At 45.5% G+C, this 16,042-nt stretch overlaps 1 protein-coding gene and 1 long non-coding RNA gene across 4 annotated transcripts in view; both read right to left on the minus strand.

Moving 5' to 3' along the window:
* The window catches only part of LOC123375926, a 70,311-nt gene that overhangs the window by 47,167 nt on the left and 7,102 nt on the right, over positions 1 to 16,042 (minus strand). The window lies entirely within an intron of this gene.
* On the minus strand, positions 2,188 to 3,431 carry IER5 (immediate early response 5). The gene has a single exon (XM_045027360.1). The coding sequence runs from the start codon at positions 3,397 to 3,399 to the stop codon at positions 2,848 to 2,850; it is 552 nt and encodes a 183-aa protein (XP_044883295.1). The 5' UTR covers positions 3,400 to 3,431; the 3' UTR covers positions 2,188 to 2,847.

The raw sequence follows: 16,042 nt of genomic DNA on the forward strand, positions 1-16,042 counted from the left end.
TTAAATACAGAATCCCCATTGGGTTATGTGCAGACAAGGAGTTTTTCCTAATTAACTCCATGTGTGGACACTATTCCAGAGTAGGAGTATCCACACAGAGTTAAGCAGGAACAGCTTCATATCTACACAGGCCAATATTTAAAAAATGTGGAAAGCTGTTTGGAACAGCTTTCCCAAGAGAAGAATCAGGAAGTAGGAGGATTGAAATCTACTCATTCAAGATTTGAATAGAAATCCTGACTGAGGAGAGACCTTGATCTTATGATCCACCCTTTTGCTCAAGAACAAGGCCCTCTCTCAGCCCAAAACTTTCCCCAGTGAAACCATGGGAAGGGAGCAGCAAGAGAGGGTTCTCATGGGTACACCCCCAAAATGGTATAAGGATAAAGTCTCCCTCAATCCAGCTCTCTTCTCCCCACCAAGCTCAGTTCTTTTTTCACCTCTGCCAGTTGGCAATCCTTTTTCAGTAGAGGACTAAAGACTTTGTTTGAAGGTGACCTGATAAGGGAAAGAGGGGGGAAAAAAAAAAAAAAAAAAAAAAAAGAGGGCTTTGGGCCTTTTTCCTAGATATATGAAGTTGTGAAAGCTTCCCCCTCGCAAAAAAAGTTCTTAGGAATTGAGTTTGTATCTACCAGCTTGTGTAGTTATGTCATACTGTATAACATAAGTATCACAAAAGTGAAACCCTATTGAGATTAAAAAGTACTTAACCCAGAAAACAGATTTTCTCTCAACTGTCATTTGTTAAAAGGTAACATGCACAGGGGGCTTTTTGGTTTTGTTTTTTTTAAAAGCCAGAGCAAGATGGGCCCAAAAGGTTTTTTCCTCCCCATCAAAAGCAAGATTTTCCCCTCTGCTGGTTGTCTAGTATCCTAGACGAGCCAAGTCTTGTCCTTACATGGTTTCACTAGAGGACTTGGAGCTTCAGGGCATAGTTTGTTTTAAGCCTCAAAACAGTGACTCTTTATCAGAAGCATCACTTATCCAACACATTAAGGAATGTCTATTTAACTACATCAACACAAAAAGCAATTATCTAGACAGTTACAAAAAAAAATTTTCATTGCTCAACTTTCACTCATGATATCATTTCACTAGTTGTCCAGTCTTCCCAGACAAACTGGAACTTAATTTGTATTTTTAAAAAGAGGGGAATAAAAGATGTTTCTGGCTATTTTGATATAAAACAGCAGCAAAACAGGAATACAAACCCATTTCCACGGGATTTTTAAGAATTAAATCTTCATTTATCAATTACAGGCTGAAAAGACTCCCATTACTCAACTAAGCAACAAAACAGGACTTTCCTTAGAAAAATTCTCTATGCATTATGAAATAAGGTTACACATCCATTTTCTCCCTCTGTAAGTCACCTTTAATTGTAACCTGAACACACTTTGGAAATAAGGACAAAAGCCCATAAAACGTATAGCTATTTTAAGTAGTACTGCTTCAGTACTATATAGAAGGGCTGTTCTACAGAATTACTTTAAGCACTCACAATTGGTGTTTACCACAGAAGTGGGTGAGCATGTTCTGAGGAATAGGAACCTGGGGGGGGGGGGGGGGCCACGATGACTTGAGTAGGTTAAGTCAGATATCCCTACCTAACACTAAGAACTGACTGCAAAGTCTGACAGCTACATAGAACATTATGCAAGAAAATTCTAGTAGTCCATGTGCTGTTTTGACATCGAGCAACTGTTCTCAATGCAATGAAGTATAAGGTGTTAAGCTAACAATTTTGCATCCTGACTATTTTCTGAATAAGAGCTCAAACTGCTACAACCCCATCCCACTCACAAATACATTACTAAAAGTCTCTGAACCAATAAGCATATGTTATAAATAAGGAGAACTCGAGAGCCATTCAGCACTTCCTCCTCAGTCAAACCTCACTAAAGTCTGTGGGCAGTTTGCCTAAGTACAGCACTGAACAGGGAATAGACGGCAGCAAGAGGTAGTTCAGATGACTTGGTCAACTCTTGGGAGGGGTTTTCACCATCTTCCCCTAACAGAAGGTTCCTTTATATACAGTTCAGACGAATTGGAACCAAAACCACCCCAAGCCTCTAGCTGTGGAGGGTGGATACAGGCCACAGACACATAACCACACCCACTCCATTTCTATCTACCCAGCCCTCACCCTCCCCGTCCGGCCAAGCGGCTACAGAAATATGACTACACTTAAACAGCTGCAAAATATTTAATACGTGTTATACACGTAGAATTACATTTATACAAAAACAAATTACATCAGTGGAAGAGAGAATACTGTACAAGAGCCCCAGCACATCCCCAAGCCTTTATAGAACAAAGACCAGGAGTGACCAAGCCTACTCCAAAAGCCACAACGACTTTCTATCAATCTGTAAACTTTTTGTTCACTGCGTTACTCATTTTAAAGCACCATGTAAAAGTTCCGACTTCCAGCTTGTCAAAACAGAAGCTTCCAATCAACACAAGTCTTTCCTAACAAAGTATTGTCTGGGGGAGTGCTCCAAGTGTTTAGGATGGAAACAGCCTCTGGAAGATTTCACCCTGAGGGCAGGATGTTCGAGGTTGGGAGACATGAAGTCAGTTAAAAGCTAGAAGGGGATTCCTGGCAGGAAAGGGGCCACATAGGAAGGCAAAGAGTCGCACAGGTAGATCCCTAGGTGGGAAAGAGATCGCGGCATGTCCGTGTGCAGGAAGGGAGAAGTGAAGTGCTGCTGCTGCCCAGGGCAGTTCCCAGGGCGGCGGGGCAAGGCCCAAAAGTCCCCAGCGTCGGCCAGAGCTTCCTGCCTACTTGGAAGGAAGCCAGTCCCAGCCCGCCGGTGCCGCGGCGCGGCCAGTCCGCGGCGGGGCTCAGAAGGCCACGATGGCCGTGCTCCAGGGGTTGAGGCTCCGCAGCACCGGCTGCTCGCAGCAGACCTGCCCCGGCTCGGACGCCTCCGCCGCGCCACGCTCCTTGCCCAGCAGCCCCGAGAAGCCGGAGCCGAAGATGCTGATGAGGCTGGCCACGTTGCCGGTCTCCATGTCCTCCTGCGGCGGGGGCGGCTCCGCCTCACGCCGCGGCTTCTTCCCCGGGGAGCCCGCCGCCTGGCCCCGCTCGGCTGCGCTCCGCTTCCGGGGGGACTCGGCCAGGCATTCCGCCCGCCCCCGCGCCGCCGCCGGCTCCGAGCCCAACGGGCGGCAGCCGCGCCGCAGCCTCTCGCAGTCCGGGGGCGGCGGGCCCGGGCGGGGCGGCAGAGCGCACTCGCCACCGGGCTCGCCCAGGTAGACCCGGCGGGCGCTGCGCAGCACCAGCGACACCAACAAGTTCTTGTGCAGCTTGAGGCCGCCGCGCTGGCCCCGCGCGCTGTAGATCTTGCCCAGCGAGATGCTGACGATGCGGTGCGCCTCCAGCCGGAACTCCATGGCGCTGCCGGCTCCGCAGCCCGCGCGCTGCCCGCTCGCGCCGCCGACTGAAGCTAGCCCACGCGCCAGGATCGCTTTATATAGCGCCCCCGCCCGCCGGCCAATCAGAGCACCCCGCCGGTTGAGCTAACAGCCGACTGGCCCCCCTCCACTGCCCTCTGCGCGCCCACTCTGGCCAATGGGGAGGGAGGGAGAGGGTTCGAACGCTAGCCCCGCGTAGAGGGCTCTTAAAGGGGCAATGATAGAGCAGGTGGGGAGGCCATGGCCGGCAACAACAGCCGACCCTGCGCGTGTCGGGCTAGGGGGCGCTCGGTCTGTGCAGAGCGGCGAGTGGCTGCCACCTTCCCTGCCGTGCCGCAGCCTCGGATCCTGTCCCAGAGACCTTGTCAGGCGGCTGGGCCCGAGTCTCCTCTCGTTCACCCCCTCGATGTTCATGCAGCAGCAACCGCACTGTCTGCTGGTGCGGGTGCGAGGAGAACCGGGAGAGCAGTTTGGGCTGAGCACGTGCAAGCCCCCAGGACTCATCTCAGGCATGGAACATACTGAACCTCTGCCCCGCAGCTCTTCCAGTGAGTCCTGTCCCTCCCCGCTTCCAGAGTCAAATCCACAAGGTGAAAGGGAAGAGGGGAAAGAGACTGGCTGTTTGGCTGAGAAAAAGAAAAAGGAGGATCTCTCCCTCATCCTTCCAGGCACAACTGGATGCTCACCCAAAGCAGCCCCTCCCTTGTGATGTCATGGGCACCCCCCAGCCCTTACCTTATCTGACAGGTGTCCCAGATTTCCTTGTGCTCGTTTGTGTGAATTTGGTGCTGCTGAAAACTGCCATATTCCAACTGAGGTTCTCTATGGGTCTGTCCACACTGCAACTGGAGGTGTGATTGCAGCTTGCGTAGACATACCCGTTCTCCTCGGAAACTTCAACGCTAGAGTCTGGCATGAGTCAGATCTCTGGAATGGTACTATCGGAAAAGAAGGAGTAGGAAAGGCCAATTCCAACGGTGTCCTCCTCCTGAGCAAATGCATAGAACATGAACTGGTCATTACGAACACCCTCTTTAGACAAAATGAGAAGTATAAGATCAACCTGGAGACACCCTCACTCCAGGCATTGGCACCTTCTTGACTACGTTATTGTTAGAGCTCGAGATCAAAAGGATGTCCACATCACAAAGGCCACACATGGAACTGATGACTGTTCGACAGACCATCACCTTGTTAGATCCATCATGAATTTCCAGATCATCTCAAGGCATCGTAATCAGGCAAAATCAGTACAAAAGAAATTAATCGTCAAGTCTCTTCAAGATATATAGTGACTTGTGAAAAACTTCAGCAGTGTCTTCAAGAGAGGTTAACCGCCATATCTACATCTGATGATGACAATGAAAATTTCTGGAAGGGATTAAAGGCTGCCATTCTCTCGGCATGTAGTGAGTCCTTTGGCTATGTCACCCACCATCTCCAAGATTGGTTTGATAAGAATGACATTGAGATTCAGGGCCTGCTTGACCAGAAAAGAAAAGCTCATCACATATGGCAAAATGACATATCACACCAGCAGAAGAAAGAGTCATACAAGCAACTCAAGGCTGAAGCCCAAAGGAAAATCTATGACATCAGAAACAAGGGGTAGTGAGAAAAGGCCAAGGAGATCGAGCTTTACGCTAATCAACATGACATGAGCTTTTTTCAAAAGGGCCATTTATGGTCAATGCTCCCATGGTGTCTCACCACTCTGAGCCTAAGACGGGTCGATGTACCTTAAGGACAGTGAAGCCATCAAAGCCAGAAGGAAGGAGGATTTTGAGTCACTCCTGAATCATGAGTCAACTGTCTCTGATACTACTATCGAATCCATACCTCAACAACATGAACGAGAATCTCTTGCTGATCCCCCCGCCCTCGAAGAAGTAACACAAGTCATCATGCAAACCAAGAACAACAAGGCAGCAGGACCAGAAGGCATACCAGCTGAACTCTACAAGTTTGGTGGTGAAGAACTGGTAAAGAAGCTCCATAAACTTTATCTTCAAATTTTGTATAATGAGAAGATTCTGTAAGACTTGAGAAATGCCTACATTGTTACAATCTTTAAGAAAGGAGACAAGTTGGAGTGTGGAAATTATCAAGGCATTGCCTTGATATCTACTGCTGGGAAAATTCTCACCTGTAGTATCCTCTTAAACAGATCACTTCCCCTTGCTGAGGAAATATTGCTGGAATCTTAGCGTGGTTTCAGACCATCCCACAGGACAACCAACATGATCTTCGTTGCCCGCCAAATCCATGAAAAGTCTCAAGAGCAAAATCAGGACCTGCACATAGCCTTCATTGATTTGACAACGGTCTTCAAGTCCATCAGTTGTGAAGCCCTGTGCAAGGTGGTGGCCAGATTTGGCTGTCCTCCAAAATGTATTAGGGTCCTAAGGCTTCTTCATAATCAGATGACCGCAACCGTTCTCTGTAATGGCTTTGAGACGGAACTTTTCATCATCAAAACTGCCAGATTCTCATCTCCCAAAACAAACCCTCTACTCTCCATTCATCTATGGTCACATATGGTCTTTTGGTGGTCAGACGAAATACTACAAAGACACATTGATGCGCACATAACAAACTGGGAGGAGCAAGCCACGAACTGACCTCACTGGTATCACATCCTCCATCAGGCAGTGGCCTGCTTCGAGAAGACGTGCCTTGCCCTCAAAGCTGAAAAGAGAGAGAGAGAGAGAAGGAAGAAAAAAGAAAGAAGTTTCTCCCACCAGGCAGCTGACCCACCAGGAAATGTCTGTACCTATTGCAGGTGGATCTGTGGTTTCAGAATCGGACTCCTGAATCATCTCAGGCATCCATATGTAAATCCATGGCAGAGATCGTCCTCGAATAGAGGAACCACCAATGATGAGACATACCCATGATAGCTTTTGTCTAGCTAGTGCAGCTATAAATAGCAGTGAAGATGCAGCAGCACAGATTTCAACACAGGGTGTAAAAGACAGCTTGGAACGCTGAGTACATACTCACATTGCTAGCCCATGCTGCCGCCAGGGCCAGATTAACCTATAAGCTAATAAGGCTATACCCTTAGGCCCTCCTATTTTTAGGCCCTACTATAGGCCCTCCATTCTGTATTGAAAGAACAGCTGAGCGACAGTAGCGGGGCCATCAGAAATATTTTGTCTTATTAGATACAGCTTTGTACAAATTAATCCATCAAGACTGTGAATTCAATTTATGGTAGTTGTGATTTTGTCTTTGTGGGCTAAGTAAGTGTTTGTGGGCTCAAGCAATATTGAACTTTGTACACAGTATGCCTACACTGGACAACAGAAACCATGTTGAAGAAAGGAGGATGGCAGAAATTGAAGGAGGCCAAAGAAAGAAAGCAAAGTGCTGAAAGGTACTCCTCTCCTAAAGATTTTTCCTCCTACTAAGTCCGGTGGTGAGGAAGTCGAGGCAAATACCAGCCCAAGTGAACCCGCTGCACCTGCACCTGAGGAAAAGAAGCAGCCTCCTGTGACTTCTCTAGCTGCAGTCTCACCCCACTCCTCTGAAGACTTTTCCAGTGATAGTAATACAAAAATATCCTTCCCCAAAGATCTAGGCGAGTGGGACATGACTTCTCAAGAGCTCATTGCATATTATACTGAGAAGGGCTCACAGAAATTCCAGACTCTAAAACAGGGGTCGGCAACCTTTCAGCAGTGGTGTGCCGAGTCTTCATTTATTCACTCTAATTTAAGGTTTCGCGTGCCAGTAATACATTTTCGTGTTTTTAGAAGGTCTCTTTTTATAAGTCTATAATATATAACTAAACTATTGTTGTATGTAAAGTAAGTAAGGTTTTTAAAATGTTTAAGAAGCTTCATTTAAAATTAAATTAAAATACAGAGCCCCTCGGACCGGTGGCCAGGACCCGGGCAGTGTGAGTGCCACTGAAAATCAGCTCGTGTGCCAACTTCAGCACGCATGCCATAGGTTGCCTACCCCTGCTCTAAATGCTGACTTTTCATTGACAAAGCGAGAGTACACCAATCAGAATCGTTATTTGACCATATCAGTGTTTGAATATGTGAAGCCTAACAAACAGATTGGCAAGTGAGAATGGCTCATCTATTCAACTTCTAAGCAGAAAGTTTATGGTTTTTACTGCCTCCTGTTTTCTGATATCAAAAAGTGGAGAATGTTTTGTGCAGGCTTCAATGATTGGAAGAATACTGAATATATTACTAATCATGCAATGGGTGAGCAGCATACATTGTCAGTTAGCAGCTACAATGCCCGAAAGAAAGTTAGTGGCAGAATTGATAACCAAATGGAAACCTGTTTTTGGAAGCTCGTGCTTATTGGAAGAACATTCTCAGATGCGTAGTTGAAACCATAGTTTTTCTTGCTGAGCGTGGTCTGCCATTACGTGGCTCAGATGAGACTGTTGGTTCGAAACACAATGGCAATTACCTTGGCATTCTAGAGCTAATCGCTAAGTTCAACCCTCTCTTAGTTCAGCATGTCAATAGAAAAGGCCATACATAATATCTATCAAAGACTATTTGTGAGGAATTCATTGCACTGCTGGCAAAGAAGACACCATCAGCCACTGCAGATGAGATCAAAGATGTGGGATATTTTTCAGTGTCTGTCGACTCAACACTGTATGTGTCATATGTCAGCTGACTGTCATCTCGCATTATGTGCTACCCAATGGATTTATAGTCCTTTGTCTATTATTGCATGATATATCATACATCTCTCTCCTAGATACTTATTAGAGACACAATCTCTCCTCTTTTTTACAGAGCTCTGCTCTTTCCACATTCTGTCCTAACTCTCTCGCCTGCTAGTTGTGACAAATCATGCTTAATCAGCACTACTTGTGCCACTCCTGAGGTTTTACAAATGACTCTGATTTCTCATGCTAGTCAGAAGGCTAGTCTACATTGGCAACACTAAAGCGCTGCTGCGGCACTGCTTTAACGTGGTTTGTGTGATCGCGGCAGAGCACTGGGAGAGAGCTCTCCCAGCGCTCTAAAAAACCCACCTCCACGAGGGGCACTGTCTATATTGGCGCTTTACAGTGTTGAAAATTGCTGTGCTCGGGGGAGGTGTTTTCACACCCCTGAGCGAGAAAGTTGCAGTGCTGTAAATTGGCAGCGTAGATAAGCCCAGAGACAGACAGAAGGGGAACTGCAGTCTTCTGGGGCTTTTCAGATGTGTCCCTGAATTCCTAAGCATTTTTTCCCACCCTTGAATGCCACCCTCACTAACATATGAAGGCTATAAATGGAGTCATCTGGGGGTGGGAATAGGAACATCTGTGCACTGAAATGCTGTGGACAAGGAAAGCTTTTCAGAGGAACAGAGTGGAGAATGAGTGTAATTATTCAGCTGAAAATGAGGGATTTGTCCTTCCTACATAGGCAGATGTGGCAGTGGTGGAATTTCTCCACGATAACGGAGTCCCATATGTGAACTCTCCATTATTTACTGAATTCATTTCCATTCCTTTGGTTATGTTCCCACACTTCCAACATTCAAAATGTCAGCTTTCACGTGCCAGTGACTCCTGTCCTGAGAGCTAATGTTCATTGGCAATAGGAACTTCCACCAAATTCTGACTTCCTGAAGGTGCAGTTGATTCTGACAGTAACAAAAACCAAGGGAGGAATAAGCCATAAATACATCAGAAAGCATCTTACACTGAGGAGTTAACAAAAGACCCTCAACTTCAAAAGACCCTCAACTTCATGTTCTCCTCTAGCTCATCAACTCTATATTTAAAGTCCAAAATACTGCTCTATGAGATTGTCCTCCTGAAAACAATGCACCTGTCTCCTAAACAAAGCACAGTTCATGGTTTGGCATCAAATTTTCCCCCTTTCCACAAGCCTGCCGCAATTCCCCCTCCCCATTGTTATAATATCATAGCCTCAAAACAGGCAATTTGTGACATCTACAATGCTACACAAACTCTTTTGTGACTTGGAAATTATTTCCATCTCTTTTGTGCTTCCAGCCCTTCTTGAGTTATGGAGAAGCTCACTGTCACATGAGTTCTGTGCCCCACATGTGGTCTCTGGCAAACTGGGAGGGAGAAGAAATCAGGATAATAGTAGAGAAAAATGATAGTCTAAAGGAAAAGAATTGGCTCAAATTCCCAGACCCACAGAATCTGATCCTCTGCCATGGAAAGGCTACAGTTCTATGGTGTAAGTACTTAAGTCAGGGTTTAATTAGCAAAGCTGATTCTAAGCCTGGATGTTTGGGGTTTGCGTTGCTGCTATTTGTATGTCTGTGACACGTTGAAATAAGTCCATGATGTGACATCATGCTATGCGGTCGCAAGCTAATTTACATTTTTTTAGTGACACCATGAGTCACATTCAGATTCTGGAGCTTGCAGGATCGGGGGCTGTGATGACATTCAAAGAGATGATTCCAGTTAGAATAATTAGACTTGATTTTATAGTCATTATTCAGGTAAAATTCCTGTTGATTTCCTGATGCCATATACCTGACACATGAAGCAATTAGTGTTGGTAGGAATGTGATTCTTTTACTCCAGAATCCCTAAGATGGCTGGAAAAGACTTTCAGTGGCACCCTCACCTGGGTAAAGGCCCCTGGATCCAGCCCTTATTACAGTAACTCCTCACTTAAAGTCATCCCAGTTAACGTTGTTACGTTGCTGATCAGTTAGGGAACATGCTCATTTAAATTTGTGCAATGCTCCCTTCTAACATCGTTTGGCAGCCGCCTGCTTTGTCCACTGCTTGCAGGAAGAGCAGCCTGTTTCAGCCAGCTAGTGAGGGCTTGTAACCAGGGTGGACCGGCAGCCCCGCATCAGCTCCTCCTATCAGCTCCCCGCTGCCCTAAGTTTCTTGTGCTGCAGGCGCCTTGCAGGCTATCAATCGGCAGTTCAGCTGTCCCTCCCCCCCACTGCCATGTGCTGCTCCTGCCCTCTGCCTTGGAGCTGCTCCCAGAGACTCCTGCTTGCTGTGCAGGAGGGAAAGCGGGGGCTAATGTCAGGGTGTCCCTCTCCCCCCTGCTCCTACACCCCGCTTACCCCTTCTCCATATAGAGCAGGGAGGGGACACGGACGGAGAGAGCCTGGGGCAGCAGCTGCTGTCTCAACTTCCTGATCCACTTAAAAAGACAATGCACTTAAGAGTGGGTCAGCTTACTTAAAGAGGCATTGTGCATCTCTCTCTCACACACACACACAAGGTGTGTGTCTGTCTCTGTCTGCTATGCTGTCTCCCCTCCCTCGTGTTCGTGCTGCCTTGTGTGAGAGGCTACATTAACAACAATGTGTTAACTCTTGAGGGTTCAGCTGAGTGCTAGTTCATCATTTAGCAGCAAGGCATTCCCTGGGAAATATCCCACCCTCTAACTTCACCACCTCAACCAAGCTTCACAATCATCATAGCTGTGAACAGTATTAAATTGTTTGTTTAAAACGTATACTGTGTGTATATCTATATAATATAGAGTTTTTTGTCTGGTGAAAAAAAATTCGCTGGAACCTAACCCCTCCCATTTACATTAATTCTTATGGGGAAATTGGCTTCACTTTACATCGTTTTGCTTAAAGTTGCATTTTTCAGAAACATAACTACAATGTTAATCGAGAAGTTACTGTATTTACTGACTCATTTCATTTGTCACCAAGTGATTCCTCAAAAGATCTTAAGGGTATGTCTACACTGCAATTAGACACTCGCCATAGCTGGCCCAGGCCAGGTGACTGGGCTTACAGGGCTCAGGCTATGTGGCTTTTTAATTGCAGACATTTGGGGCTGGACTGCAGGGTCTCACAGCCCAGGCTCCAATGCAAACCTGAAATCTACAAAACAATTAAACAGCCCCTTAGCCCGAGCCAGCTGACGTGGGCCAGCAGTAGGTGTCTAATTGCAGTGCAGACATACCCTAAGATGAGTCAAGATTAGAGAAGGGCCAAGACTTCAATATAAAAGTTCCCCAACCCTTGAAGTTGGAGCCATATCCAACAGTGATAAGCTGCCAACATTTTAAGAAGCAGCTCCCACAGATATTTCCTGCCACAGTGAGCAATGAAAGTGGTATTCCCTGCGTAAAGAGCCCTCCCCTTCATGCAACTCCCTCAATCAATTTTTGGTCACATTAACCAAGCATAACCAATTTCTGTCTACAACTATCACATGGCTAAGTACAAAGCAAGATTTTGGAGAAGGTTAGTGAGATGATTGTGTGGGATACCTGCCAAACTGAACTGACTCATCTCCTATAAAAACTGTATGTGGTGTGTGTACATGGGGAGAAATCTTGCTGCAGAAGTGGAGCCCAGCTGCACGTTTCTTTCAGCCTTAGCAATCAGTTTGTGTGGGTACACATTTTACTTCCCAAGAAAAAGAGCTCAAGCCTTCCTTTTACGAAACAAATAGTAAGCTGAGATCCTTTACCAAGACCAAAGGTCAACTCTATTAATAAGGGGATTGGCATAAGCTCCCTCTTGATCATCAGTGTACCTGAACTTTGCAGCTTGGGACTCTCTCTATTCATGTTTCCGCTATACATTAAGTTTCTGGGCCCAAGTCTCCTCTGCCTTGCATCTTTGTTAGTCATTGACACCTATGGAAGGCAGCTGCTGATTTGCCTGGACACATACAAGGTAAGCACATGACTTCAGTTAGTGTATAGGGCCATTTTCATCCCTGGTTTAATTTGACTGGCTTCAGAGAAGCTACACCAGAGATTTATTTATACCACTGACTTTACTGACTCATTTCATTTGACACCAGATGTTATCGGCTTCCTCACTGGAGAGAAGAGAGAAGAGGAGAAAAAGGGAGGAGCACAAGGAGCAACTTGCCTCTGATGGCCCAACAAGCCATGTGCAGGGCAACAGACAAGTGGAGGAAGCTAGTAAGCAGTGATCCTTCCCTCCTGGGAAAAGCTGACAGGTATTTGGAGAGAAAGCACTATCTATTGCTTCAAAGCAGGGAATACAGAGATTCTCGGTTTTACCACAGATTTGTTCCATGTCCTTGAGAGAACTATATTTTCAAAAGCTATATTTTCAAAAGTGGGCACTGATTTTGTGTGTCAAATTGGACACTCAAAAATTAAGGTATCCTAAGTCAGTGGCCACTTTTGAAAATGTTGGTCTTAACTTCTGTGCCTGCATTTCCATTTCTAAAATGGACATAACATCACCAGTCACGTAGAGGTGAAAGGCTTCACTGCTCATAAAGTGCTGTGAGATCCTTGCATGGAAAGTGCTACATAAGTGTCAACTATCATATAACCTTAAATTTAACAGGCATTAACTAATACCTTTATATTTCCAGTGTCATCTATCTCCATAGAATTAAATCACAGCTGCCCAGTGCTTGGCCAAACCCTGTTTCGAGCCTACACAAAGACTCTCCCAATTCTACCTCAGCATATATCATGATCCTAAATGGGTCCTGTGCTTTAAGACTACACAAAATAAAAGGGTTTTATTATAAACATGCCCTTCCCACAACTCTATGACATCTGCAAGCCAGGCAAGAAGGCAGAAGGGAATAGCACTCAAGGAAACAATCCAGTGCTCCTTAAAACTATGGATGCGATTGCCCTTTTAAGAAGGCCAATATTTTGGTCCCAGCACTTTTCTTTCATTCCCAGGCTGATGTAATGCAGTAAGTTTCAGACAGAGTCACATGGTGGCTTTTGAGGTCAGAGCCCTGAGTGGCTTTGTTGTCTGCCTGCCTGTCTCTGGGGTTGTGGTTGTATGTGTGTGAGAAGTCTCTCTCTGCTTTGATTAACGGGAATGTGTATGTGTGTGGGTGTTTCTCTCTGGGCTGTGATTGGTTTTAGAGTGTTTCTGTGCTTCATAGCCTGTGCCACGATTGGTTTAGCGTGTGCTCTGTTTCTGGAAGTGTCAGGATCTTTCTTTGAACTTGGACTGGTTGTTGTGAACGTCTCAGTGTTGTCCTCGCAGCTGTGGCTGACTATAGAGTATGTCTGTTGTTTGTGATTGTGTGTCAATGTGTGGTGTTCTATGTCTCTCTCCCTGCCTGGAAAAGGGGCATTCCCCATTTCCTCCCAGGTCACAGGGGGGTAGGAAAAGAAGGCAGAAGAAAGGATGTGACTATGCACTCTATTCTCTGCATGGGATCTAACTGGTCTGGAAGGGTTTGACAAACAACAATCCTCCAGCTCAGCTGCTGTTTCCCAAAATAGCTCCTTGACGGGGGAGGGGGAAGGGCTCTCAGACAAAGGTGGCCTTTTTGCAAGCGACATCAAAATCGTTGCAGCAGGAGATGATGGAGAAAGGAAACCTAAAAGATTAAATCAGCAGGGAGCCACAACCCCACCTGGAAGGAAAAACCATACAAGATAAAAGAAACTGGACAGGACACAGCTTGCAATGCAAACAACAACTGAAGAGGGCTAGGCACTTCACTGATTTTTTGTTGTTTAAATTTGTGTTCATCATCCAGTGAAGGAAACCTTAGCATGCCCCTCATGAGGCTCATTGAGTATTCATGACATTGCCTCTTGGCTGGAAAACAAACCAGATCCTTCCTACTTTCTCGCACACACAAACACACAGAGAGCCCCCTGGCTAATACCACTTCCTCTCTGCCAGCATTAGGATGCTCTAGCATACATGGGCTGCAGGTATTTTTAACATAGCCTCAATTAGATATGCAAATACCCATGGCAACCAGTGACCAATCTACACTAGGATGCCCAGTGTTGTTGTTAACACCTGGGAAGCTGAACCTGTGCTGTTAGCAACTATGAAGTGTAAGAAAATTTCCATACCAGGTAGATAGGGCCACACATACATTAAAACAATCAAGATGAATAGAAGCATTGGTTCTTTTTCATCCTTTGGCTCAGTTTAAGTGTACCAACCTACACATCCTCTCTCTGGGGACTATATCCCACTATTACAGGGAGGTGGGCATGATGACCTTATAGGTCTCTCTCATCTCAAACTGCAGCAGTCATGTCCTGATAAACGATGCTTCACAACTCCTATCTATTTTGCACATGCTTTATTTATTTATAAATGCAAAGTTAGAATGACTCAGACCCTTCTAAAAATGAAACAAAAAGGGACTGCTGCTTAACAGAGTCTAGAATGATTTTCAACTACAACATCTACATAGATTTACTAAACTGGTACAGATTTAAACTAGAATTACAAATACATAAATAAAAACCTACACCAAAAGGTTAGGAAGTTACTGGCTCAGCTTCTGAATACAATCTAGTGTTAATATATCTGGTGGGGAAAACCCAGAAAAGGATCTTATTACAGCAATCTGTTAAACACCAGATTTCAAAAAGTATTGAGGCACCTAAAAATGCAGATAATCACTTAGTGTGATTGTCAAAAGTGCCAGGCATCTAACTCCCAATAAGGACTGTGCAACAATGAATCTAAGGGCATTTTTGTTTTATAGTTCTTATTGAGCCATTTTTCTGTGTTCTTTCAACAGATATACTTGAAATGGTTCTGTTATAGTACCAAAAAAGTTTCAGAAGCATACATAATTTGAACAGGTTTTCTCTCTCTATCCCAGTTATGTCCTGTGTATCCAGCAAAAAGGATCCTTGTTACAGCTTGACATTCAGATCCCGATTGAGTTGTCCTTCCTTTGGGTTATGTTTACGCGACAAGTGCTATAGCAGTACAGCTGCAGCTACGCCGCTGTAGTACCGTAAATTAGAAACTACAGCAACAGAAGTGGATTTTCTGTCGCTGTAGTTAGCCTACATCCTAGAGAGGCAGTAGCTATATTGCTCAGGGCTGTAAAAAATGTCACAGCCCGTGCACCGTAGTTAGGTCAACCTAACCCCCCACAATAATCACAGCTAGGTTGACAGAAGAATTGGAAGGACCGTGCAACAATAAATATCACAAGATATTTTTGTTTGGTTTATGGTTCTTGTTAACAATCATTGATACCAAAGCAAGCTCCAAAGTAAGTCCGGAGGAAAGCCCACACATAGGTCTCAGTATATCAACTACACCCAGAAGAGCAGAGCAGAGCATGAGGTCATACCATAATCCTCTTTAAGGAGCAGAAGCCTATAGTAAAATAAACAGTCTGTGCTGCATAATGAGATGCAAAATTATGTGGCACATGAGGCGGGGGGGGCGGGAGTTAAAGATCTTATGGAACTTTTGACCCCCTCTGCTCAAGGATCAGGGTGTGAACTCGGGTGTCCTACCCAAATCCCAGCTTGAGTAATTCTGGTCCCAGTAAAATTCCCCTTATGTCCTCAGTGATAATGGCCTTCCTCCCCACTCTCTCTTCTGGCACCATGACTCCACCTCCAGGCCAAATAGCCCCCTTTCCTCATTAATCCGACCACTGGCTCAGTACCCTATGGTGCCACCATGTACTTGATAATCCACACCAGGCACCAGGGTTTGCTCTCCCTGCTCATTCCAAGTCTATGGCCCCATTCTGTTAATAATGAAAATAAATAACGTCTATTTATTATACAGCACTTTTCATCAGTAGATCTCAGAAGGCTTCACAATGTATTTAGCCTCCCAACACCCGTGAGGTAGGGAAGCATTATCATCCCCATTTTACAGAGGCACAGAGAGGCCACATGATTTGCCCCAGGTCACACAGAATGTCCATACCAGAGCA

The sequence above is a fragment of the Mauremys mutica genome, chromosome 8 (assembly GCF_020497125.1).
Source record: "Mauremys mutica isolate MM-2020 ecotype Southern chromosome 8, ASM2049712v1, whole genome shotgun sequence".
In the NCBI taxonomy this organism is placed as follows: Eukaryota; Metazoa; Chordata; order Testudines; family Geoemydidae; genus Mauremys; species Mauremys mutica.